The following is a 23,822-nucleotide window of genomic DNA, read 5'->3' on the forward strand; positions in this document are numbered from 1 at the left end:
AGGCTCTCCCTTCACCGTTACTTCTGTCACTTGTCTTAGTCTGATAGAAACTGTGGGGTTCTGAAATCACAGAGACCTGGGTTCAAATCATAACTCAACCGTGCATCATTTTGTGCAAGTTCTGGAGCACGTACTTAATATCTCTAAGCACCACTTGATTGACTCACTGATTAATCTAAAATAATTGTTTCCTGTGGTGGATGTCATGAGGAATTACATAAAGCAGTATGATGGTTTACAGAGAGGACCTGGCAAAGGACCTGGTCCATAGTAGGTGATTGCTAAATGCTAGGTCCCTTCTTTTCTTTTCTTCTTTTTCTTTCTTTTTTTCTTTTTCTTTTTTCTTTTCTTTTTTTTTTTTTTTGTCGATTGTGGGGCCTGAACTCTGGGCCTGGGCGCTGTCCCTCAGCTCTTCAGCTCAAGGCTAGCACTCTACCACTTGAGCCACAGCACCCCTTTGGGCTTTTTCTACTTATGTGGTGCTGAGGAATCAAATCCAGGGCCTCATGCATGCTAGGTAAGCGCTCTACCACTGAGCCACCTTCCCAGCCCTAGGTTCCTTCTTTTCATCTGTTCTGTTTCTACTCAAAGGCTCTAATCTCTAGTTTTTTGGTCTCTCCCCACATTCCCTCCTGGTGCCAAGACAGCTCTGCCAGCCACTCCTTTTCCCTGCCTGCTGACAGCCAGGTGCTCCCTCCCTCCTCTACCCTCCCTCCCCTGGGCCCTGCTCCCTGCCCTCCTGGGCAGCCAGGGCAGCAAGGACGGCACCAAGGGAGCTGCCCCATGGACAGGGCCCCACAGAGACACCACCGAGCCTCAAGGGGTAAGAGGCCCCACAGCTCTGTAAGCAGGTGGAAGGGACTGCCAGGAGGCTCAGAGGTGGGGAGAGATGGGAAGTCAGTGGGCAAGTAGAGAGGGGGACAGATAAGAATACACAGAAAGGGAGAGATGGACTGGTAGGGGAGCCCAGGTAGGTAAGATAGGACAAGTCCTGATTGAAAATGAAGAAGAAACAGGAGAAAGGACTGGAAACTAAGAGAGGGTAACAGGAAAGGCAGGGAGAGGTGGCAAGAACCCTATGGGGAGGGGAGGGGGGCAGAAAGGGAAGAAGTGAAAAAGAAAGACAATTTGGGGTAGGGGGAGGAGGGGAGAGCAGGATCAGGGTAGCTGGAAGAGTGAAGAATCAGAACAGGGTGGCCTTCCCAGGTGTGAGTGCTCTGAGGGGTGGCAGGGTCCCCCCACCCTTACTGATCTCAGCAGCTGGCCAGGCCCCTGGACAACAGGGACAGGGAGGCTGGCTGCTTCATTCACCAGTGGAGGAACCTGTCCCATCCTGCTATGAAAGAGGGAGGGGGACAGCCACCACGCCCCATTAGTTGCCCATGCCCACTAGCCTGGCACTTTCCTCCCGTTGGCCCAGAAGTATGGGGTTTCGTTTCTGCAGAGAATGTGGGGCACTGGGCCAAGCACGGAGAGGGACCGAGAGTTGGATTAGCCCTAGGCCCCACCAATGGACTAACTCAGGCATCCTCACCCCATGCCTGGTCAATGTGAGCACCCAGGGAAATATGTGAGCTGAGCAAGTGCCAGAGCTACCAAGCTCCAGGGCCACCTGGTGGAAGAACAGCTTGCTCTCTGGGCAAAAGAAGCATACTCCCCCCCCAACCCCCCCCACACATACAAATTTAGGACTATTCTGAGGTGCAAAGCCAGAGGAGGGACAAGGGTGCCACCTCAGGAAGGAAGGTAGGTGGGGCTGGATAGGATGGCCAGGATGGGTGGGGCTTGGTGGTGTCATTCCTTCTCTGGGCAGACCCAGGGATCCCAGATCACCAGGCCCACTTGGCACCATGACAGCCCAGTTGTGGGGGGAGCATCCCCTGGACAGAGGGACAGTGACGGGGATGGGGAGGGGTATTGGAGAGAGGGTATTGGAGAGGGGGTATGTGTGGTAGGCTTGGACAAGAGAAGAGGAGAAAAGTAACAGAACAGAGTCAATGATTAGGGGGCTGGGATGTAGTTCAGTGGCAAAGCGCTTGCCTAGCAAGTACAATGTCCTGGGTTCGATCCCCCGTACCAAAAAAAGAAAAGACAGGGCTGGAAAGGTGGCTCAGTGGTAGAGTGCTTGCCTTGCATGCATGAGGCCCTGGGTTTGATTCCTCAGCACCACAAAAGCAGAAAAAAGCCAGAAATGGCGCTGTGGTTCAAGTGGTAGAGCGCTAGCCTTGAGCTGAAGAGCTGAGGGACAGTGCCCAGAGTTCAAACACCATGACTGGCAGAAAAGAAAGAAAGAAAGAAAGAAAAAGGAAGGAAGAAAGAAAGGAAGGAAAGAAGGAAGGAAGGAAGAAAGAGAAAAAATAAAAAAAGACAAAAAAATACAGTTAAAAAACAAACAAACAAACCCAGAGTCAATGATTAGGGAAGTTACAGGCATGGCTGGGACAAAGACTAGACATAAGCTCTACGAATTGCCACTATGTGGATATAGGAAATGGATCAAGATCTGGTCTGGAAGCTTCTTCCCATGAGGCTCCCTTCCCAGGTGCTTCATCACCTCTAACTGTGTGAGGGAATGCTTCCATAGCCATGCTCTGGCTAATCCTCCCTTAGCAGCTGCTCCTCCTAGGTGGTCCTCTATCACATCACCCACCCACCTGAGCCCTCTTCTGCCAACTCTCCATCCAGATCTAATCACACAGCAGAGCAGCACAGGAAAAGCAAATTCTTCCCTGGGCAGATGGCAGGCCAATGAAATCTGGCTGATGGAGGCCAGAGAGGGCTTTTGTGTTCAAAGCTCTCTGCTTTGCCACCAGCCCCACTACTCTGAAACTTCCGGATACTTTCAGGAATCAATCAGCAACCAAGAGTTTTGTTTTCATGCAGATTTTGCTCTGGGTACAGAACAGTTATGGTGCACTTCTAATGTACCAGGTACCATGGAGTGTTCTAGATATTGTCAGGACAGCAAGGTGAACAAGACAGATATAGGCACTGTCTTCCTAGGGAAGAGCAGACCCATTTTACAGACCACAGCATACTTTATGGTGGTTGGGTAATATGTGAGTGCCAGGAAATTAAGTGCAAGGTGTTGAGTGAGTAAACCTCAGTAAAAACTCAGGGGAGAGTGCCTGGACAGCTTCTCAGGAAGGGATAGAATCTGAGACGTGATAGGTGATGAGAGGATGGTAGATTAAGGGGTAGGGAAGAGAAGGTCACTCCAGGCAGAAGGAGTGGCACGGGGGAAGTCCTGGAGGCATTCAAGAGCCTGGCACTTTGAGAACCTGGAAGAGGGCCAGCATGGCTGAAGGGCAGAGAAGGCAGCAGAATGGGAGCTGGCAAAGGTGGCCTAGCTTTCTTTCAGAAGCCAGGCTCTGCTGGGAAGGAATGGAGTAGAATGGAACCAATCCTGTAACTGGGAGGAGTGCCTTCCACAGTTGACACTGAGCCCCTCTTTTCTCTTTCCAGAGCTGCTGGCTACAAAGAAGACCCACACTTGTGAGTAAGGGCTTGGGACCAAGAACTGGGGCTGAGCTGTGGTGAGAGAGAATTCGTCAAGGACTCTGGGAGGTCCAAAGTAAAGAAAGCCCCAGGGCTGGACAGAGGTAGAAGAGCCAGACAGAAATGATAGGCTGGAAAGGAGGCAAGCCTGGGAACTCAAGGGAGTGAGGAAAGGTTGGGACAGGTGAAGGGCCTCAGCCAAGGGCAAGCCTGATAAGGGAAAGATGTCAAGAAACAAACAAAGAACAAAGGAAAAGCAGGCAGAGAAGTTGGACAGAGCCACACAGGAAGTAAGAGGGAGGCCAGAGGGAGACTGGCGGTCCAGGGAAGGGGGGAGGGGGAGAGGTAGTGCTGGGTAGCAGCCTCAGAAACTCAGGGATGCCACAATGAGAGGCCCCAGCTTTGCGGCAGCAGAGCCAGGTTTGGTGTTCATCTCTGTGGTTAACACATCCTGAAGTGTGAACAAGCTTGGAGCCTGGCTGTGCCACACAGAAGAGCAGGAAAGCCTTGGCTCTGTAGGAAACAGAATGAGTTAAAGACACTCTCTGCCCTGGGGCTGTAAAAGACTACAGTCTGTGAGAAGAAAGCTAGAGCTCAGGTAGAACTTTCTAATGGATACATTCAAGTCAGCATCTTCTTTAGACTACTTTCCCAGAAGATGCACATGCTTCATTTCAGTAGCAAAACTCATCATCCCTAGCAGGGCCACACATGTGCTCAGCAGCCTGTGGGCACGCTGGAAAAGGCTTCCTGTTAGCAGGGGTTCCTGATCTGATGAGAATCCTCCATTTCTCCCATAAGTCCCTCCCTTCAACTGCTCAAACCATGGACAGTCTCTCTATTCCAGGCAGAGCCATCTCAGAGAGCATAGAGCTTCTCCTCCTTGAGCCAGAGACAGGGCTGGGGACCATCTAGGATTTGACATCCTCCTGGGGATGGGGGCTGCTTCGCTCAGCACAATCCTGAACAAGCCTCGCCTGCCTGCCCATAGTCACAGGGCCTCACGGAAATGCTGAGCAGGGCCCTATGAGGAAAGCAGGTCAGAGAGTGACGTAGGTGAGCTAGAGGAGGGGGGGAGTGTTGGGGGGAAGAAGGGGACTTTTGGAGCAGTGGGAACTGGGAGAGGTAAAACCATTCCTACTCTCAATCCCTTACCATAGAAACCTTGTTGGCCAGGACCCTATCTCTGACTCCTGTCCCAGGCCCAATAGCCCTTGCAAACATTCGGTACCCCCAAACTCATGAGTTAGTATTAGGATCCAGGCCAACAGGCCCAGCTCTCAAAAGCCTGCTTAGAAAAGCTCACACTGCCTGAGTTGCTTGTGGAGTTCTAGCAAGATCAAAGACTTCTCAGGAGAGTTGGCCCAAAGAATCTAGATGTTCAGGTCTCTCACAGATGAATCCCCAAGGCTGAGGTACACTGCCCAAATTATTTGGCCCATCGGTTGGAACCCCATATCAATCTACTGAGAAACTCGGGCCAGGAGGTATCTGAATCTGAGACACCTTCAAAAGCAGACTTGAACCAGAGAAACCCTCCTGGTCCTTTGAGGGAGAGCTAAGGCCAATCTGCCTGGGCTTGAATTCTATCTCTACTACTCACTAGGTCAGTGACCTTCAGCAAGTTACTTAACTTCTCTGTTTCGTTTTTCTCATCTTTGGAAGGGGAAAACTACCTTGGAAAATATTTTGTGAGGATTAGCTAAAGCCACATAATATGTTAGAACCACTTCTGGCACATAGTAAGCACTATTATTATGATTATGAGTTAGACAGTGATAAATGTCATTATCTGCATTCCAATTTAGCAAAGTTGCCCTAAGGAAATGTCTGATGGACTGACTCTCCCCTCCTGCCGATTCTGAGTATTTGCCTGATAATTGTTACTACTGTTAGTATTATGCTCACCTTTGGTCCTCAGCTCCTACTATAATTTTCATGTTCCCTAGCCCAGGGTAGATGGCATGTTGGTAGGGAGGAGCATAGGGATGAGGGTGGTGGTAGACAACCTCAGACACAACAGGCTGGGTTAGTCCACAGGGTTTCAATGGCAGATGCTGCCACCCTCAGCAGACATCCTGTAACTTACCTCTGGGACATTCCTGTCCCCCGAGTTCTCTGGCAAAGAGAGTCAGGCTGGGATCCTTAGAGAAAGGGGAATAGGAGGTCCATTCCGGTTCCCCAGCCAGAACTACCCTGGCAAGTGGAAACAGCTTTTACCGCGAGTGGTTGTTGCATGTGGTTTTGGAATTTTCCAACGCCCCCTACGATTGGCTGCTCCACCCCTCACACCCTGCCCCAGGCCCAGATTGGCCACGTGGAGCGCCTGTCATCTTACCCACTACACCCCTGGGGGACTAGGGGGGCTGTCACTTAGCCACCTGTGTGTTGCAGAGTTTATCCCCCCCTCCCCCTTTCAGAAGCACTGGGGGAGAGCTAGGTGCAGAGCTGCAGGCTGAGGCTCCGCTGAGAGGGCCTCACCCCCACCTCCACTGCCAGCTGTTCCCTGTTCCTGGACCACCCTGCTGAGAAGGACAGGGAGCCAAGGCCGGCTAAGCTGCCAAGCCTAGGTTCAATCATGAGAAGTAAGTGAGTTGGGGCCACCTGGGTGTGGGGGAAGCTTGGGAGTGGGGTCACCATCCCTGAGCCTCTCAAGAGGAGGGTGCCTTGGGAACAGTATGAACAGAGCTGAGGGCTCCTCCCTGGAAGGGTGTGTCGTGGTCAAGGGCAAGAGCCCTTGGAAGCTGGGCGGAGTGGCTGGAAAGTTGTGTTTCCTCCCCACCCCCCACCCCCTTCCAGGCAGTTCTTTACTGGAGCCGTAGTAAAAAGAACAGTTGAGGAATTCTTGCTGTAAGTTCTGGAAAGATTCCCTGAGAATGCCTGAGGTGTCCAGCACCTAAGTTCACAAAAGCAGAGACCCAGGGAGGGTAGTGGTACACCCCAGAACACACAGCTGGGAGCTGATGGAGGGTGGCAATTACCAGAGCTCTGAACTTACTCTCTCAGCTCCTAGTGAAGTAGATCCCTTAGTGACTCCAACCAGGGGAGTTGCTATGTTCTGAAGCAGGACAGTCAGAGTAAACTGAGGCAGGCAATGATGGATCAGAATGCCAGAATCTATACCTCACGGACACCACACTTTCTGCTCATCCAGGGATGCAAGAATTAAGTGCCTTCCAGCTAGGATGGGCTTTGTGTACATGCATGCATGTGTGTATGTGTATGTGCATGCTTTTCCAGGTTTAGTCACTAATTCAGGGATCAGAAGGATCAGAGCAGTGGAAATAGGAGCAGAAAACCTTTAGCATCATTCCCTTTCTGCTTTGAAACACTGGGCCAACCACTGGTGGGAAGATGTCTGGGGTCCTGGTTCTTTCAGCTGAGCTAGGTGGACAAATCAGATGGTTCATGTAAGGACCTCCAGAGAACCACTCAGAGCACAGGGTAAATGAAGAAAAGGGAAGCCTGTGTCCCTGCGGCCTGAGGCCTGTGACGGCCTCAGCCTCAAATGGGGTCTTCCCACAAGCCACAGAAGAGAGGTCATATTGAGTCCTGGAAAGACCCATGGACTGAGAGTCTAACAAACAGATTCTGGTACCATTTCTGTCACCATGTCACCTTTTGGCAAGTCTGCAGAGTCCTGGTCTCTCATGTGTAAAACAAGGACATTAAACTTAAAAACAACAATGCCAACTATAAAGGAGGACTAAAGAGTGAATCCTAGTTTCTGAGGTGTGCCCCAAGAGTTTCTGCCCTCCCAGGCAGTAGAAGAAAAGGAGACCAAGGCAAGAAAGGAGCTTCATTTCTGTAAGTGGGATGAGACGGCAGTGCAGGTGTATGAGCTGCCCTGGATGAAGAGCAGGAGAAGAGCCAAAGGCATCCAACAATGCAAGTAGGAACATCTGTTTCTAGCTTCTCCTCATTAGCAGCAAAGGCTAGCAGGCTGGACTGCCCACAAATGACCCCAAATAAGCACATTAACCCTACGATGCCATGCTGGGTATGCTTCAAGCCCAGCATGGAGGCAGGAGTTCCTGGAAGTGACTGAGGAGACAGTTGGGCAGCTCTGGGTTAAATCCACCCCTCACATACACACAGCTGTCTAGGAGAGGGGATCTCATCCGATTTGGAGGACAGTGCCACTGGTCCTCGTGTGGGCATTTCTGAATATCTCAGAACCCCAAGTTTTCTGGTCCTAGGTAGTACTAAGCCCCCAACACCTAGGGAGAGTTAGAAGCTTGTGAAGCTTGTGTCTGTGACATACCCAAACACTAAGGCCGAACAAACAAGGAGCAGAAACAGTCCAAGAACTAAAGAGATACAGAAACTAAACTCAAAGGACTGATTTATGAAAGGCACAGGAACAGGCTATTGTCTAGATGGAGATGTGGACTGAGCTTACCAAGAGAACCAAAGCTGTGTGGTATGACGCCTGAGAACTGCTGGAATGCAGTTCACCATGTACAGATACAGGGACGGGTAGAGAAGGTAACCATTAACCAAACAGACTCCCAGCTGGCCAGAAGGTGGCCCAAGTACTCACCCTAAGAGGCTTGGCCAATGAGGGGCCAATAGACATTGAGGCCCTGGCATTGAGCCTAGATAGGGAGGTGGGATGCCAATGGGTGAGAGGTCACATGTCTGCCCTCTCCGTGCCCTGATCTTTAATCCTGTCATGATAATGAGGAATAATGGGCCAGAAGGAACTGTAAATCCGCAGGGTGCCACAGAGCTCACCATGAGAGTCCAGGGCCATCTGAGGGTTTTGTAGAAGACTCTCCTTTCTAGCATCATTCCTGTTTCTTGCTCTTTTCCTTTCTTCCTGTTCCTAGCACAAATCCCAACTCCCTGGAGCCCAAGGCACTAGAATGTAGAGTCTCAGCCTGTCCTATCACTATGAAGATAAAGTATGTTAATATGTCTGTCCCTAACAAGGATGCACTTTTCCCTTCCCCCTGCCTCTGTGCCACCGCAAACTAAAGCCCAGGCCCAGGGCTCTCCAAGGAAAGCAGTCATGGAGTCTCATTCATGTACCATTTAATGCATAGTTCTTCCTGAGATCTAACCACCTTCCCTGGGGTGCTGAGGTTCAAGAAGGACGAGGATGTCTATTTGGAATGTCAGGATGGTAACAAGGCAGGGCCTTCGGGCCTTTCCGGGTCTGGTGGCTTTCCAGAGCAATGGTGGTGCCTAGAACGAAGACCGGAGGCTCAGGAGGCAAGGGAGGCCTCTGAATGTGACAGTGTGCCGTCTGGGCTCCCACTCCTCAGAGCTTCTTCCTGGTGATTCATCCCCTCCCCCCCATCCACTGGTTGTTTTCACTGGGTTCTTTTATTTCCCCTTCTTTCTCCTGCCCCAGACTGCGGGGGTGGTGGGGGCAGCAAGAGGGGGTTTCGGGAGACTGGCTGTCTTTCATGGCTTTGCAAAACCCCAGACTCTCTCTCTCGCCCACCTGAGTTTTAGCTTCACTATTTTCTCAGCTCTAGGATCCGAGTGTATCAGCATAAAATTGTCACCGGGGACTGTGGGGAGAGCCCTGCTCGGGCTGGGGTAGTGTCCACCAGGCAGAACAGCGCCTCCCCACCCAGCCCTCCTCCTGCTGCTCCTGTGGTTGTGCCAACCACCTTGGTTTTCAGCATTGCAGAAGCTGGGGGGAACTGAGAGCCAAGGAAGGAGGGAGGCTGGTAACAGATTGGGGTACACAGAGGACCCCTGGCTAGAGCTGTGGTCTCAGTGGTGAGAGAAGGGTCAGGCTAAGAAAAGCATTCCTCTTTCTCACTCATTTATCATTCATTTCTGCAAAGAAAGGCCTACTAAGAAGCAAGAACTCGTCCATACCCTATGGGAGCTATGGTCTGGCAAGGGTTAGGAGCTCACTTAGGTTTAACACATTGTCTCACCTTAGCAAAACAGGTAAGAGCAGGATGGGACGATGACTACAGAGGAAAAGCTGGGGACCGAGGGAATATCTGACTCTTTATACATGAGTTGTGGCTTTAGTTCTGTAAGTTTTCTCCCTAGATTATTTGTCTAGCCCATTCCTTTCACTCCCTCCCCCCACCCTGCAGCAAATAATCTCACCTCATCCCACTCTGGCCCTTCAGGCATCTCATCCTCACAAGGTACATAGCTTAATGGTCCAGGGCATTTGCTCTAGAGTTACAGAGACCAATGCCAGACCTGCCACTTGTGGCAGATCTGAGTCTCGCTAGGCCTTAGTTTTCTCATCTGAGAGAACAATACTAGTAGTACCTCCACCAAAAGGTGGTTGTGATCATTCAAAAGTGTATATAAAGTCAGGCGCTATTGACTCATGCCTGGAATACTAGCTACTCGAGAGGCTGAGATCTGACGATCATAATTCAAAGCCAACTGGAGGAAGGAAAGTCCATGAGACTCTTATCTCCAATTATCCAGCAAAAGGCCAGAAGTGAAGCTGTGTTTAAGTGGTAGAGCACTAGCCCTGGACAGGAAAAAAAGCTAAGGGACAGTGCCCAGGTCCTGAGTTCAGCCCCATTAAAAAAAAAAAATTGGCCAGTGCTCTGTGTGTGTGTGTGTGTGTGTGTGTGTGTGTGTGTGTGTGTGTGTGTGTGTGTGTGTGTGTGTGTTAGGGTTTGGGGGTTTTTTTGGTTGGTCATGGGGCCTGAACTCTGGGCCTGGGTGCTGTCCCTCAGCTCTTCACCTCAAGGTTAGCGCTTTACCACATGAGCCATAGCGCCACTTCCAGACTTTTTTATGTGATGCTGAGGAATCGAACCCAGGGCCTCATGCATGAGAGGCAAGCACTCTACCACTGAGCCACCTTCCCAGCCCCTTTTATAATTATTATTCCTCCTTATGCAGTATGTATTGGAGAGAAGCAACTGAGAAAGAAAAGGGCCTAGCTCTAGACTGACCTCACAGGAAGAGGATCAGGAATCCTCTGAATCGTTCTCCATTGTGCTGGAGGTGGTTCTGGGGTTTGAGGGGTAAGATCCCCCTGGGTTGCCACCCCTCCTCTGCACCTACCACTTCCTCTCTGTGGCATAGGGCACCTGGACATGGCCCAGGGCCAAGTTCTGGATACATTCAAAGAGCACTATCAATGGATCTCACAGCTGTGAGCAGAGTGAGATTCGAGGAGGTTGGAGGCAGAGTAGGTTTGCCTCTACCGTATTTCTCCTCATATGAAGCTCTGACGAGATGCTTCCTGGGGAGCCTTCAATCTCTGAGACAATCCAGGAGACCCATTTTCTTTTTCTAAGCCTACATCACAATGAAGTTTTACAGGTCACACTGGAAGGTAGGGAAGGTGTAAGAATGAACTTGATGAGCAGAGGTATAGCTTAGTGGGGGAGTGGGTGTTTAGCATGCTTGCAGCGCTGGGTTCAGTGCCTAGTACAAACACAAACAAAAGAAATAAAAGTACCACAAGGAGGAAGAAAGAGCTTGGGAAGAGATTGTAAAACCTACCTTGCCCACCTGGCACAAAAACTGGCCAAAGAGCTAAGTTCTTGCTACTCGAAGGGTATGCTAATGTATTGCAAATTTAGGTACCAATCTAGAGCTCATTAAAATATAGAATTATCAAGCCCATCTCCAATCTCCTGAACAGGGACTTACATTTTTTGTTTGTTTTGTCTTGTGATCTGTAGATGATACAAAAGGTAGAATCATCCCCCGACTAGCTGATTTAAGGAGCTATTAAAGACATTTTTCTTGGGGCTGGGAAGGTGGCTCAGTGGTAGAGCACTTGCCTTGCATGCTCGAGGCCCTGGGTTTGATTCCTCAGCCCCACATAAGCAAAAAGAAAAAAGCCAGAAGTGGCTGTGTGGCTCAAGTGGTAGAGTGCTAGCCTTGAGCTGAAGAGCTGAGGGACAGCGCCCAGGCCCAGAGTTCAGGCCCCAGGACCGGACCAAAAAAAAAAAAAAGACATTTTTCTCTCCTTTCTCCTTTTGGAAATACAAAATCGGAGGATTTTCTTTTGATAACCAATAATGTTGCTCCTCTCCTGTTCTACCAGTGCCTCAGGGTACTTAGCTTAATGGTTAAGGGTGCTTAACGGTTAAGAGCATAGACTCCAGAGTTAGAGAGACCTAATGCTTGTGCTGCCAATTCTGGTGATTATAATCTTAGTCAAGGCACTGAGTTTGTAGGCCTCAGTTTTCAAATCTTTCTCAGGAGAAAAGTACAGCGAGTAGCAGATGAAACACAAAGCTCTTCCCAAAACAAGCAGGAGTGGGAGCAGGCAGAGTTCCACTGCTATGAGAGCAGTGGGGTTAGGGGCTGGCTATGAGGCTCCTGACCTTTGTTTGGCTCTGGTTCCTGGCACTGTCAGGCCTGAAGATGGTAAGTTCCTGGCAGGCTAGGCTCCCAGGAAACAGTTTGAGTAATCCTGTGATTACTCAGCTCCCCCTCCCCATGTGGGTTCCCACCACCTGCTGCTCAAGGACTGGTTCATGGGGCAGGTCTTGAAGGTGGATTAACGGAGGTGTTTCTCAGCATCTCATACTCCCATCCCCCAAGTCCCCATCTTTTCCCCTCCCCACCGCCCTCCACTAGCTCTCTTGAGTACCGGTACTTTCTCTTTGAGGTTTGGGGTGGATGTCATTGAAGGGGATGCAGGTGGCAGGGGAAGGAGAAAGAGTAGGACAAGAAGCCTGGTAATTCTGAGGGTTGGACATAGGACCAGGACATAAGCATATGCATTCCTACATTCCTGCCTCTGTCTCTCCTTTCCTAGGGCTGTCTCTATTTTCACCTAGTCCTGAACCTCTTAGTCCCTCCAGCTCGGAGAAGCTAGAGGGTCTGACCTTGAGAGTCTCTGATTCTGTGTTCCTGTCACTGTATTCTTCTGCCTTGGATTATGGTTGAGGGAGGTGGGGAAGGGGCTAGCCTAGAGGCTGAGGTCCAAGGCTCTAGATCTCCCAAATATGGTATTTGTGAAAGAGGTCCTTGGCTGGTTACCTCTTCATATGAAAAGGGCAAGCTTTTGGTGACACTGTGGCGAGGTCCCTAAGGCCAGGACCAGCAGTGGGTCAGCTGTGGGGCAGGGAGATGTGTCTAGGGTTACCCATGTGGTCAGTGCATACACGCACACGGATGTGGCTCTTGGAGAAGGGGAGAGGCAGGGAGGCCTGTGGTCGGCTGCTGGGCCAGAGCCCAAGTTCCCACTGTGGCTTGGCCTAATCTCCCTCTTGCTTGTTTTTTGGGGTGACCAATGTTGTCTACCCCCCTTCTTCTGGTCTTAGGGCCACTGAGGAGAGATATTACCAAAACAGAGGGGAAGATATTGGGTGAGAACAGAGCCTGTGGGGCCCAAAGGCTTCTCTAGGCCTGGCCATGTCCACAGCTTCTTTACTTCTCCTGGGTCAGCAGCTACTGCCACTCATGGTGCTCTGCCCCTATGTGGTGCTATACTGGTAATGTCATCTAATGTGAGTCTGTGTGACCTACAGTCACTCATAGGCAATTTTACTTTTATTCTCATCTCACTGCTAAGAGAACTGAGGTAGACAGAATCTGACTAGAAGCATGAGAGTCCTCATACTTTCTACCCTTCTTCCTAACTCTAGTCTCTCCCCTCTTATTCTCTCTTCCCTTGTGTGCATTGACCTCTATTTATAATTTACTAGAAAGAATAAAAAATTCACTTGTCATTTGGTCCTGGGGTGACCACAGCTTACTATGTGGGTGCTAGGTGGCAAGTATGAGTAGAGGTGGGGGAAAGAATCAAGTCCTGATGGAAGGATTTCAGAACACCTTTAGCCATAAGGAAGCAACTACTTAACCTGACTCAGTCCAAGGCTGGCCTGAGAGGATGATACTTTAAAGATGGTGAAAATAAGATTTCAGGGCATGGTAAGCAAGTCATGGTCTCCCTGTCTACCCTATATAAGCAGGTCTTGCATATGACCAGGGCAGGCCTGAGGTTGGAAGTGAGCTCTTCAGAATGTAGATTTGCCCTCCAAAGGGCAAAAATTCTTCTCTCCCTAGGGTGGAAGACCTGTCACAGGTAAGAAGAAGCTTTAGAGCTGGGTGCTGGTGGTTCATGCCTGTAATCCTAGCTACTCAGGAAGCTGAGATATGAGGATCACGATTCAAAGCCAACCTGCACAAGAAAGTTCGTGACTCTTACCTCCAAGTTACCACCAGAAAACTGGAAGTGGCACTGTGGGCTAAGTGGTAGAGCATTAGCCTTGAGCAAAAAAGCTCAGGGACAGTGCCCAAGTCCTGAGTTCAAGCCTCACAACTGACAAAAAATATAAAATAAAATAAAGAGGCTTTGGCCACAGGATGATTTTTATGGCCTCCTCCTCTCCTAGCCTCCCTTTCAGAGGGAAAACCAACCAACCAGTGATGGTGGGAAAGAGACCCATAGGTCCTTGGAAGTGCTAAAAAAGACCTGGAGTGGCTTGGGATCCCAGACCTTAAAACTACAGAGAGCTGTGAGCACTGACAGGGACTAGGCAAAGAACAGGAGATGAATTTGGGGCCAGCAAGCAAGCAACAGAGGTATAAGCAGGTACATCTTACAATGCACTTAATGGGAACAAGACCCTGGGTACTAGTGCCCAATGAGCAAGCTTTAATACACAAACGTGCCCCATGTACACTGGTGCAAGCAGACATGCCATTGGCCCACAGCCAAGGTGTACATACACAGAAAGAATGCTCATAAACATGCTTAGTGGGCTGTGGTGTAGCTCAAATGTAAAATGTTTGCCTAGCAAGTGCAACATACTGGGTTCAATCCCCAGTACCAAAAAAGAAAAGACAAAAAAAAAAAAAAATAGTGATCTGTGACTCGAGAAGTCATTCATTCAGAGCAGCACAATAGGTTGGGCACCAAGGGTTCAGCCATATAATCCTAGCTACTCAGGAGGCTGAGCCCTAAGGATTGCAGTTCAAAACTAGGCAGACGAAACTAGGGAGACAAAAGTAGGCAGACAAATGAGAGACACTTGTCTCCAATTAACCAGCAAAAAGCTGGCACTAGAGGCATGTGGTAGAATGTTAGCCATGAGTGAAAAGTCTGCGTGAGAGCATGAGGCTCTGTTCTGAGTTCAAACCCAATACTGGCACAAAAACAAAACCAAGCAAACAAAAACAATAGCTTATTGGAAAGAAACTAGCTGTGTGAACCTGAGCCTTCTCAGACATTGTCCTTCATCTTCCAAGTGAGCTGGTGAATAAGATGGTCTCTAGTCTCAACCAGTGCTCACACAGGTGGACAAATGCCTTGTATTTTCTCTAACATTGATACATACAGAGTCACCTTCTGTCCACTCAGGCCAAGAGCCTAGAGTCTCTCCCTGGCACCCAACAAAGCTGGCTTGTGGAGTCCCACTCTCCTGGACTTCATCTGGGGCTTCTTCCTAGGTTCTCTGCCCCCTACTCTTTGAGTCCCTCTCTTGATTCCTGCTTCTGTGCAGCTCTCCCCAAGCCTTTTCTGTCTGGCTGAGAATGGCTGGTATCTTTACCTAGCCCCCAGTTGTATCCTGTATGATGTACTCCATCTTCCTGCCATGCCCCACACTCTGCCCATGGGAACTGAGCCCCCAGTGGGGGAGGGAGCTACAAAGAAAGCCCCTTGGGCGGGAAGCAGGTGTTGTGAGGCAGTGAGGACTCGTATGGCCTGAGACAGGATAGGGGGGGCAGCTGGAGACATTCAACTGGAAGAGCTGAGCAGGTGGCTTTTCTGCAGCTGTTTTTTTGCCTCCATAAACCTGATAGGACTCCCGGCTGCCCCCACTCTGCCGGCTCCTTGTCAGTGGGGGGAGGCGGGGAAGAAGGCCTCAGATCCTTTACTGAGAAGCATTTGCCACTTTACTTCTTCCATTTTACAAGAGGGAAATATCTGGAGCTGCCTGGAGAAGTCAGGGAAGGAAGGGGCACCTGTAGCCCAGGTACATAGTGGTAGAATGTAAATGAAAAAAAAACAAAAAAAGTATCTTGGTCTGATGTGTGTCTCTTTACCCCTGCTAGCTCAAATTGAAGTGATCCCTTGCAAAATCTGTGGGGACAAGTCTTCTGGAATCCACTACGGGGTTATCACCTGTGAGGGGTGCAAGGTAAGTTGTGCATGGGTATGCACACTCCTCTTGAGAGCTGGAGGCCAAGGTCTTAATGGTCAACTGAGGCAGCTAGGGAGCTTCCCAGTGGTGTTTCCCTGCAAGGAACTGAATAAATTACACAAGAGGGAGGTGAGCCAGCGCAGGAAGCTCATGCCTGTAATCCTATAAATTTAGGAGGCTGAGATCTGAGGATTGTGATTCAAAGCCAGCTTGGGCAGGGAAGTCCGTGAAGCTCTTACCTCCAGAAGTGAAGCTGTGGCTCAAGTGGTAGAGTGCTAGCCTTGAGCAAAAGAGTTCAGAGGGACAGTGCTCAGGCCCTGAGTTCAAACTACTGGAATGGCATTTAAGAAGGAAGGAAGGAAGGAACGAAGGAAGGAAGGAAGGAATGAAGGAAGGAAGGAAGGAAGGAAGGAAAGGAGGGAGGGAGGGAGGGAGGGAGGGAGGGAGGGAGGGAGGGAAGGGAAGATGGTGAGAAGACTGAGGATGGGAGGATGGATGGCTAAAGGATGTGAAAAAGCTGGATCAGGACCACCCTGGGCCTGGACAGGGTAAGCAGCCTTGACCTCCCCCATGCCTTCCCCAGGGCTTCTTCCGTCGGAGCCAGCAGTGTAATGTGGCCTACTCCTGCACCCGTCAGCAGAATTGCCCCATCGACCGCACCAGCCGTAACCGATGCCAGCACTGCCGTCTGCAGAAGTGCCTAGCACTGGGCATGTCCCGAGATGGTGAGCCCAAACAGACTTCTCTGGGGGGATTTTCTTGCAATCTGTAGAGGGATAGCTAGGCCTACCGTGCCAGATGGATTGGCCTGCAAAATGCCCTTCCTGAGACCTCCTTCCATTTCTCCTCTTGACAGCCCCTTGTCTCTTCCCTTTGGAGTCAGTCCTTTAAAGCTCTTCAGAGTCCCCAACTTGAGGTTCTGTCCCAACAATCCTTTCTCAAGATCCCAGTCCTCTCATCTCTTCTTCCTGAGATGAATTCTCTTCACACTACTTCCCTCTTGCCCAGCTCTCATCTAGTGTCCGTGTCTTTCCCTTCTGACTGTGGTTTACGTCTGTGAAGACCTAGTTTACCTCCATCTTCCTCCCTGAATTCCACCCCCCACCCCGGCCCCACAAATTCCACTCAAGGACATGGGACTAAGGCGAAGAATGGGAGCAGAATTAGCCTAAGGAAGACCCAGAAGGAGGGGTAGGGGGACAGATGCTCCCAGGGTCTTCACCCACCACCTTCTCACCAGTCCCCTCAGGTCCCCCACCACTGAGGAGCTGGGGGAGGGGGGGCACTAGGTGATGAGGATGCAGAAGGAGCCTGTCAGCACTTTTCAGTGCTCAAAATAACAAAGCGAAAGGAAACATGCAGGGGTGCAAAGGGGCAGGCAGGGTGAGGGGCTGTGCCCCCACACCTGGGAGGGGGAGCGGGGTGGGGGTGAGTAAAAGGCAGGAAAGAGAGAGCAGAAGAGGATGTTCAGAAGCAAGCCACGGAGCCTGGGTTGGGCTGTGGTGAGTATCTAGGTCACCAGGGAGCCTGCAGGCCTGACCACAGGGAGACCTGTGTTCTCAGCCCTCCTCTTCCTCCGGCCCTCCCAGACAGGCATGCTGACCCCAATACAGCCTGAGGCCTCCCCCTACCTGACACCTCCCCCCCCCCAATCTCAGAAAGCCAGAATCCCCTACCCAGGTTCATTGTTTGAATTCTGCCACTATTAGAAGCTAGTTGAACATCCATACGATTTTGTTCAGGAAATGGAAATGGCAGGTCAGGTATATCCTGAAGGGTTTCAGAGTGAGGGGTGGGAGGAGACCTAAGTTCCCAAAGTAAAGGTTCTTGGGGAAGGCCAGAGAAGTTGGGCTTGGAGTCAGAGGGCAGTTGGTCCATCCTGGAATGATCCTTGTCTGCTGACCTTGCCCTGAGCCTTGCATGTTCTACCTCCTGAACTCCTGATCCCTTGGCCTCTTTCAGCTGTCAAGTTTGGCCGCATGTCCAAGAAGCAGAGAGACAGCCTGCATGCAGAAGTGCAGAAACAACTCCAGCAGCAGCAGCAGCAGCAGCAGCAGCAACAGGAACAAGTAGCCAAGACTCCTCCAGTAGGGGGCCATGGAGCAGATATCCTCACCTATACCTTGGGGCTCCCAGATGGCCAGCTGCCCCTCGGTGCCTCACCTGACCTGCCTGAAGCCTCTGCCTGTCCTCCTGGTCTCCTGAGAGCCTCAGGCTCTGGGCTGCCATATTCTAACAACTTGGCCAAGACAGAGCCCAAAGGGGCCTCCTGCCACCTTGAGTACAGCCCTCAGAGGGCCAAGGCTGAGACTAGAGAGAGCATCTCTAGCAGAAACAGCCAGATTACTCCTGGAAAATGTGGACTTCCTTTGGAGGGGCCCAGGCACTCTGGGTTTGGGGATCCAGGACAGGGTCCAGACAGCTACTGCAGCCCCAATATCTGCAGTACCCCAGAGGCACCGTATGCCTCTCTGACAGAGATAGGTAAGCACCGGGGAAAGCCAAGACAGTGGTGGAAATGAGGGAGGGTTAGTTACATCAACAAACATGAGCCTCAAGAAAGCAAGGGGTCCTGGACAAGGGGCCAAGACAGGCAGTAGACCCAGCAGGAAGCATCTTGTAAGTGGGGGTAGGAGCTGGCTGAGATTTGGTCATGCCTTTCTTCTCTGGCCCCAGAACATCTAGTACAGAATGTCTGCAAGTCCTACCGAGAGACATGTCAGTTGCGGCTGGAAGACCTACTACGGCAGCGTAATAACCTCTTCTCCCGGGAGGAGGTGACCAGCTATCAGAGAAAGGTAAGGCCAGAACATGTGGCAAGTGAGGATGTCCCATCACCATAGATGGATACCTGCACAGGCTTAGGGGCTAAAGGGAAAGAAGGCCAGATACTGCAGATAAACACAGGCTGCCCAACAAGTGTATGTACTGCTTTTGAGTGTGGTGTGTTTCTGCCTACACCCTAGCAGATGGATAAGAGCTTTCCCTTAGCCCCTGCTATTAAACTTCATTCAGCTTCCAACCTACTCCCCTACTATCTAGAACTTGATATACTCTCCCTTCTCTCTCCCTTCCTCCTCCTTTTCCTCTTCCTTTACCTTTTCGGTCAGTACTAGCTCTACTCAGAACCTGAGTTGTGTTATAGAGAATACCCTTTTTCTGCCAGGCACCATAATAAATGCCTTACATAGATTATCTTTGAGCCTTCAAATAACCAGACTACAAGAGTGGTATTTACTGCTGTATGGATTTAATCACAATCATAAAGTGACGGAAACAAAATCAAATTCAGATCCAATGGCTCTGACGATACCACTTACTCTAAAAAGCACTCGTTTGCACATCCCACTGACTTCTGAAGCTTACTAAGACCTTGGGTGTGTTTTGGGAGGAGATGAAGAGTAAGTAGGCTTTGAGGGTAAACCATACCTCATATGGTTTTTATTCCCCCACAACAGCTAATGCAGTGCACTTCAGGAAGTCTCTCCACCCCCCTGTAGCATAATCCTTAGTACCTAGTATTATAAGAGCTACATGGAATACTAGGCTACCAGGGAGAACATAGCTCGAGGTTAGGAAAAGTTGCCCTTTCATCTCTCCTCTGTTTCCTTTGTACTGAGATGGTAGATGCTCAATAAGTAGGATCACATGACAGGAATTGACTTGTGCCTTTGTGCTAATAAAGGTTTTGAATTTTTCCAGAACATGGGAGTTCAGAACCTACCACCTGCAATTTATTATATGGAACTCCTAGGGGCTTGGAGGGATCACAGAGCCACACAGGGCTACAGCAGATCTCCATTCTGTCCCTGCAGTCTATATGGGAGATGTGGGAGCGCTGTGCCCACCGCCTCACTGAAGCCATTCAGTATGTGGTCGAGTTTGCCAAGCGGCTCGCAGGCTTCATGGAGCTCTGCCAGAATGACCAGATCGTACTACTGAAAACAGGTGCCATGGGATAGGGAGGTAGACCTTGGGGAAAGGGGACAGAGCATGGAGCGGGAAAGGCCAAATGGAGGGAGGTGGCTTAAAGATATCAAGACACTGAGTGGGGCAGAAACAGGCTGCTGGCTTTGTTTCATGCTGTCCATCCATCTTTTCTTCCCTCTCACCAGGAGCAATGGAGGTTGTGCTGGTCAGGATGTGCCGGGCCTACAATGCTGATAATCATACAGTCTTTTTTGAAGGGAAATACGGTGGCATGGAGCTGTTTCGAGCCTTGGGTGAGGGGCAGTGGTGAATGAGAAGGAGGATTCTGATGCCAACCCCATGCAATGCTTTGTGATCCTTTTATATAGAACTGGCTGATCTTCCCCTCTGTTCCTAGCATCCAGAGGGCGGTGTCTTTGGGCACATGGTCTTATCTGCCTTGCTTATGCTTCTGCTTTCTACTCCATCAGGCTGCAATGAGCTCATCAGCTCCATCTTCGACTTCTCCCACTCCCTCAGTGCCTTGCGCTTTTCCGAGGATGAGATTGCCCTCTACACTGCCCTTGTTCTCATCAATGCCAGTGAGTGTGACTGGGCCTGACTTGGGAAAGGACATTCTGGAGGCTGAGGCACAGCAGATACTAAGTCTAGGCCTATGTATGTGGTTAAATCTAGGAGCTAGCAAGATGAGCCCTGCCCCATACTGCTATACAATCAAATCAGTTCAAATAAAGATGCCAAGGACCCTTGGAACAGGACAAAAACCAGCATTAGGTAGTGTGGTTGGAACAGGGAGAAGTGAGAGTCAGAGGAAATGAGCTACTTCCCTGATAGAAATTAGTCTGATGGTTGGTGACTCCTTTGTAGCATACATTGGAATTATCTGGGGAGCTCTAAAACCTATTGCTGCCTGGCTCTCACTTCCAGAGTTTCTGATGTAATTGGTCTGAGTTGCACTTGAATTTTTAATAGCCTCCTCCAGGCCATCAAGACTGAGAATCCCTGCTCTGTACAAGATCCTTTAAGACCGAATGCCTTCAATGGCATGGCTATGGGCATCCAACTCCACTGGACTAGAGTGGCTAGCTTGAGCCAGCTAAGCACTAAGTCTTCAGAGAACCTGCAGAAATAGGTCTGGCTGCCAACCTGGATTTTCATATCATTCTTCTAGCTCTGCCAATATGCTCCTTTCAGCTGGAAATTAAAGCTTTAAATGCAACTTCTTGGTATTTAAGGGAAACAGGTCAAAAGGTGGTTTGGGAGTTGAAGTGAGTCACATACTGCTGCAGAGGTCTGGAAAGGGCCTGAGTGGCTCCTATCAGAAGCCACTCACATAGGAGAGTTGGGAACTTCCTTCCTATTTTTATTTCCCCCTGTGGCAGAATGGGCTATGTGAAATACCAAGTTAACAGGGAGAAGGTAGCTTGAAGTTAGAAGATTAGAAGTTTCCAGCCCCTTCATTTCTCTCCAGTTTCCCTTGCAGACAACTAGGTCCCAGAGCTAATGGCTCCCAAACCAAGATACACATACACATACACACACACATGTACACACAGTTCAGAAGATCAGATATGTGAAAATACCCAACACATTCCTTTTGCTGTAGAATCCATGTTCTTTCTGTTCTCTCTTTGGTCCCATCCCTTCCTTCAGACAGACCAGGGCTCCAAGAGAAAAGGAAAGTGGAGCAGCTGCAGTACAATCTGGAGCTAGCCTTCCATCATCATCTCTGCAAGACCCATCGCCAAGGCATTCTGGCAAAGGTAGGAGCAATCTCAGGGGTAGAAAAGGCCAGGACCAATGACAGATCTGTGACATCAGGGTATGTAACACAGGGCTAGGATCTGAGGTTGCAAAGGAAGGACTGCTGAATGCCACATTATGCCAGAGAGCTTGCAACAGCAGTAGGGACTGAGGAAACAAGCAACTACTTCCATGTGTACAGAGCTGGAAAGTTAGAGTCTGGAATTAAAAGGAACCTCCAGGGAGCAATTCAGTTTAATATAGCCAACATTTACAAAACACCTGCTTGTATAAGGCACTGTGGAAAGATACAGATTCAGCTTTTGACCTCACCAAGATATTTTAGACTGGTATAAAGAGATTTGGTGTACCTTTTAATATACCCCTAATATAGAGTAGAATGTGATATGTGATGTTATAATAATGAGATTAACAAAGTGCTTTCACTAATATGTTCTGTCATCCTTGTGGCAACCCAGTCAATAAGGACAGGTGTTAAAAATCTTCCTGTAGCAATGACTTGTTTATGTGACTCAACTGATAAATGCACATTTTAATTCCAGTAGTTTTATTTTTTTGTCCCTTGTCTCTGTGTCCCCAGTATGCTGTTGTAAAAGCCTTTGGAAACAGGGACTAGAACAAGGATTCCAACAAGTTGAGTGCAAAAGGAGTGACACATAAATGCTTCCTAGAAAAGGTAGCACTTAACAAGGTCATATTAGAGATAAGGTTTTAACAGACCTCCGTGAGGGTGCGGCCGAAATTCCAGGCTTAGGGAATGATATGAGCAAAACTAAGAAGGCAAAGTAGTGTATAGTTGGGGAATAGCTGACAGTACTTTTTTAATAAAGTGTAAGTTCAGAAGATGGGATTGGGGACTGGGAAGGTGGCTCAGTGGTAGAGCACTTGCCTTGCATGCATTAGGCCCTGGGTTCGATTCCTCAGCACCACATAAGCAAAAAGAAAAAAGCTGGAAGTGGCGCTGTGGCTCAAGTGGTAGAGCACTAGCCTTGAGCTGAAGAGCTGAGGGACAGCGCCCAGGCCTAGAGTTCAGGCCCCACGACCGGACCAAAAAAAAAAAAGCAGAAGATGGGATTGATGAGGCTGAAGAATAGCCGAAGATAAGTCTGAAAATAGAGGAAAATCAGGGAGAATTTTCAGTGTCATAGAAAGAGTTAAGACTTTGTTTCTGGGCAGTGGGGAGTTCCGAAGCTAGGGAAATGCTACAATTAGAGGTGTTATTAGGCAATTTACTTGGGAAGCAATATGAGGATCCATTGGATAATCACTCAAACAGTCCTTTGCTACATGCTAGGCACAGCGCTAGTGTTGAAGATCCACATATGACTTTTGGGGCTGCATGCAAAAGACATTCACTTAGCTTCAGTTGGGTTTTTTTCTTTGTTTGTTTAACATATACATACTTTTACCAATGGGATTTGACTGATCCAAAGTGCCAAGTACCTAGAGCAAAAACAAGGAGAGGTCATACAGTCCGGCATAGGCAAGAGGACTTGTTTGCTCTGGGGAGAATGCTGACCGTTCTCTCCATTAACCCATCCCCAGCTGCCACCCAAAGGGAAGCTCCGGAGCCTGTGCAGTCAGCATGTAGAAAAACTACAGATCTTCCAACATCTCCACCCCATTGTGGTCCAAGCTGCTTTCCCTCCGCTCTACAAGGAACTCTTCAGCACTGAACTCGAGTCTCCTGAGGGGCTATCCAAGTGACCTGGAGAAGGGACACCTTTCCTCTCCTTTCAGCCTGCTGGCCCACCTCCCTGGACCCTGTTCCACCATCAGTCTTTTCCTTCCTATGCCTCCTGGAGGGTGGTCCTGCCTATGTCCTTGGGGTGAACAAATGCTAAGACTGGTTTTCTGCCTCCCAGGCTTGCCTAGTAGTGGATAGGGATGGAGAGAAGTCTTGCTCCACCTCACTTCCCAGAGCCTCTGCCCCAGCTTCTGGAAGGTGTGGGGTGAGGTAAGATATAAGAACCTCTAGGAGCACTAAGATGTCCTCAAGAATATAGGGAATGAATCCAAGCATCCTGGATGAAGAAGACTCAACTCTGGGCTCAAAAGCGAAGAACCAACCTTTGAAATACCTCATTGCATTTCCCCTTGAGCTTCAGCTAGGGGAAATGGATCAAGCTCAGAGACTGGTGGCAAGTGCCCAGAAGGACCTGTACATAACACGAATCTGGACCCTTAGATGTTTCCGCCTTTCTCCTTTCTCTCAGTACAGCAAAGGATTTGTTAGGCACCCTGTCCTTTTCCTGGGATCTAGAAGAACCTGGATATGTGGAGAGTAAAGGATGGGGGTAAGAGGCCGGGATAACTGCTTTATGGGGTTTGGGTATGGAAACAAAGCATAAAAGAGGCCAAGAGCATCAGTGTTCAAAGTAAAACCTGTCATGTGCACTTTAAAAACAGACTTTAGGAGTTAGCACAAATCTAATCAGACATACCCATTCTATACAAGTGAAACATACTAAATTCATCCTATAAAAGGTGGTCCTAAGAACATATCTTTTCTGACATCATTTTTTTTTTTTTTTGTAGTATTGGGATTTAAAGTCAGAGCTTCAAATTTGTTTG

At 49.5% G+C, this 23,822-nt stretch overlaps 1 protein-coding gene across 1 annotated transcript; it reads left to right on the forward strand.

Moving 5' to 3' along the window:
* Positions 1-745: 745 nt before the first annotated feature.
* On the forward strand, positions 746-23,098 carry Rorc (RAR related orphan receptor C). The gene is made up of 11 exons (XM_042682266.1): positions 746-823; positions 3,466-3,495; positions 15,466-15,551; positions 16,138-16,279; positions 17,517-18,038; positions 18,231-18,352; positions 19,370-19,502; positions 19,670-19,777; positions 19,955-20,065; positions 21,138-21,247; positions 22,794-23,098. Exons 1-11 carry the CDS (start codon positions 784-786, stop codon positions 22,953-22,955), a joined length of 1,566 nt encoding a protein of 521 aa, XP_042538200.1. The 5' UTR covers positions 746-783; the 3' UTR covers positions 22,956-23,098.
* The last annotated feature ends 724 nt before the right edge of the window (positions 23,099-23,822 follow it).

Source organism: Dipodomys spectabilis, unplaced genomic scaffold, assembly GCF_019054845.1.
Source record: "Dipodomys spectabilis isolate Male_0828 unplaced genomic scaffold, ASM1905484v1 ptg000069l, whole genome shotgun sequence".
Taxonomy (NCBI): Eukaryota; Metazoa; Chordata; class Mammalia; order Rodentia; family Heteromyidae; genus Dipodomys; species Dipodomys spectabilis.

Bases quoted from the DNA above. Each gene is read 5' to 3' on its own strand.
- Rorc (XM_042682266.1), top strand. From the start codon at position 784: ATGGACAGGGCCCCACAGAGACACCACCGAGCCTCAAGGG. The intron at 19,778-19,954 runs GTGAGGGGCAGT...CTACTCCATCAG, and splicing joins GGAGCTGTTTCGAGCCTTGG to GCTGCAATGAGCTCATCAGC. The intron at 21,248-22,793 runs GTAGGAGCAATC...ACCCATCCCCAG, and splicing joins GCCAAGGCATTCTGGCAAAG to CTGCCACCCAAAGGGAAGCT.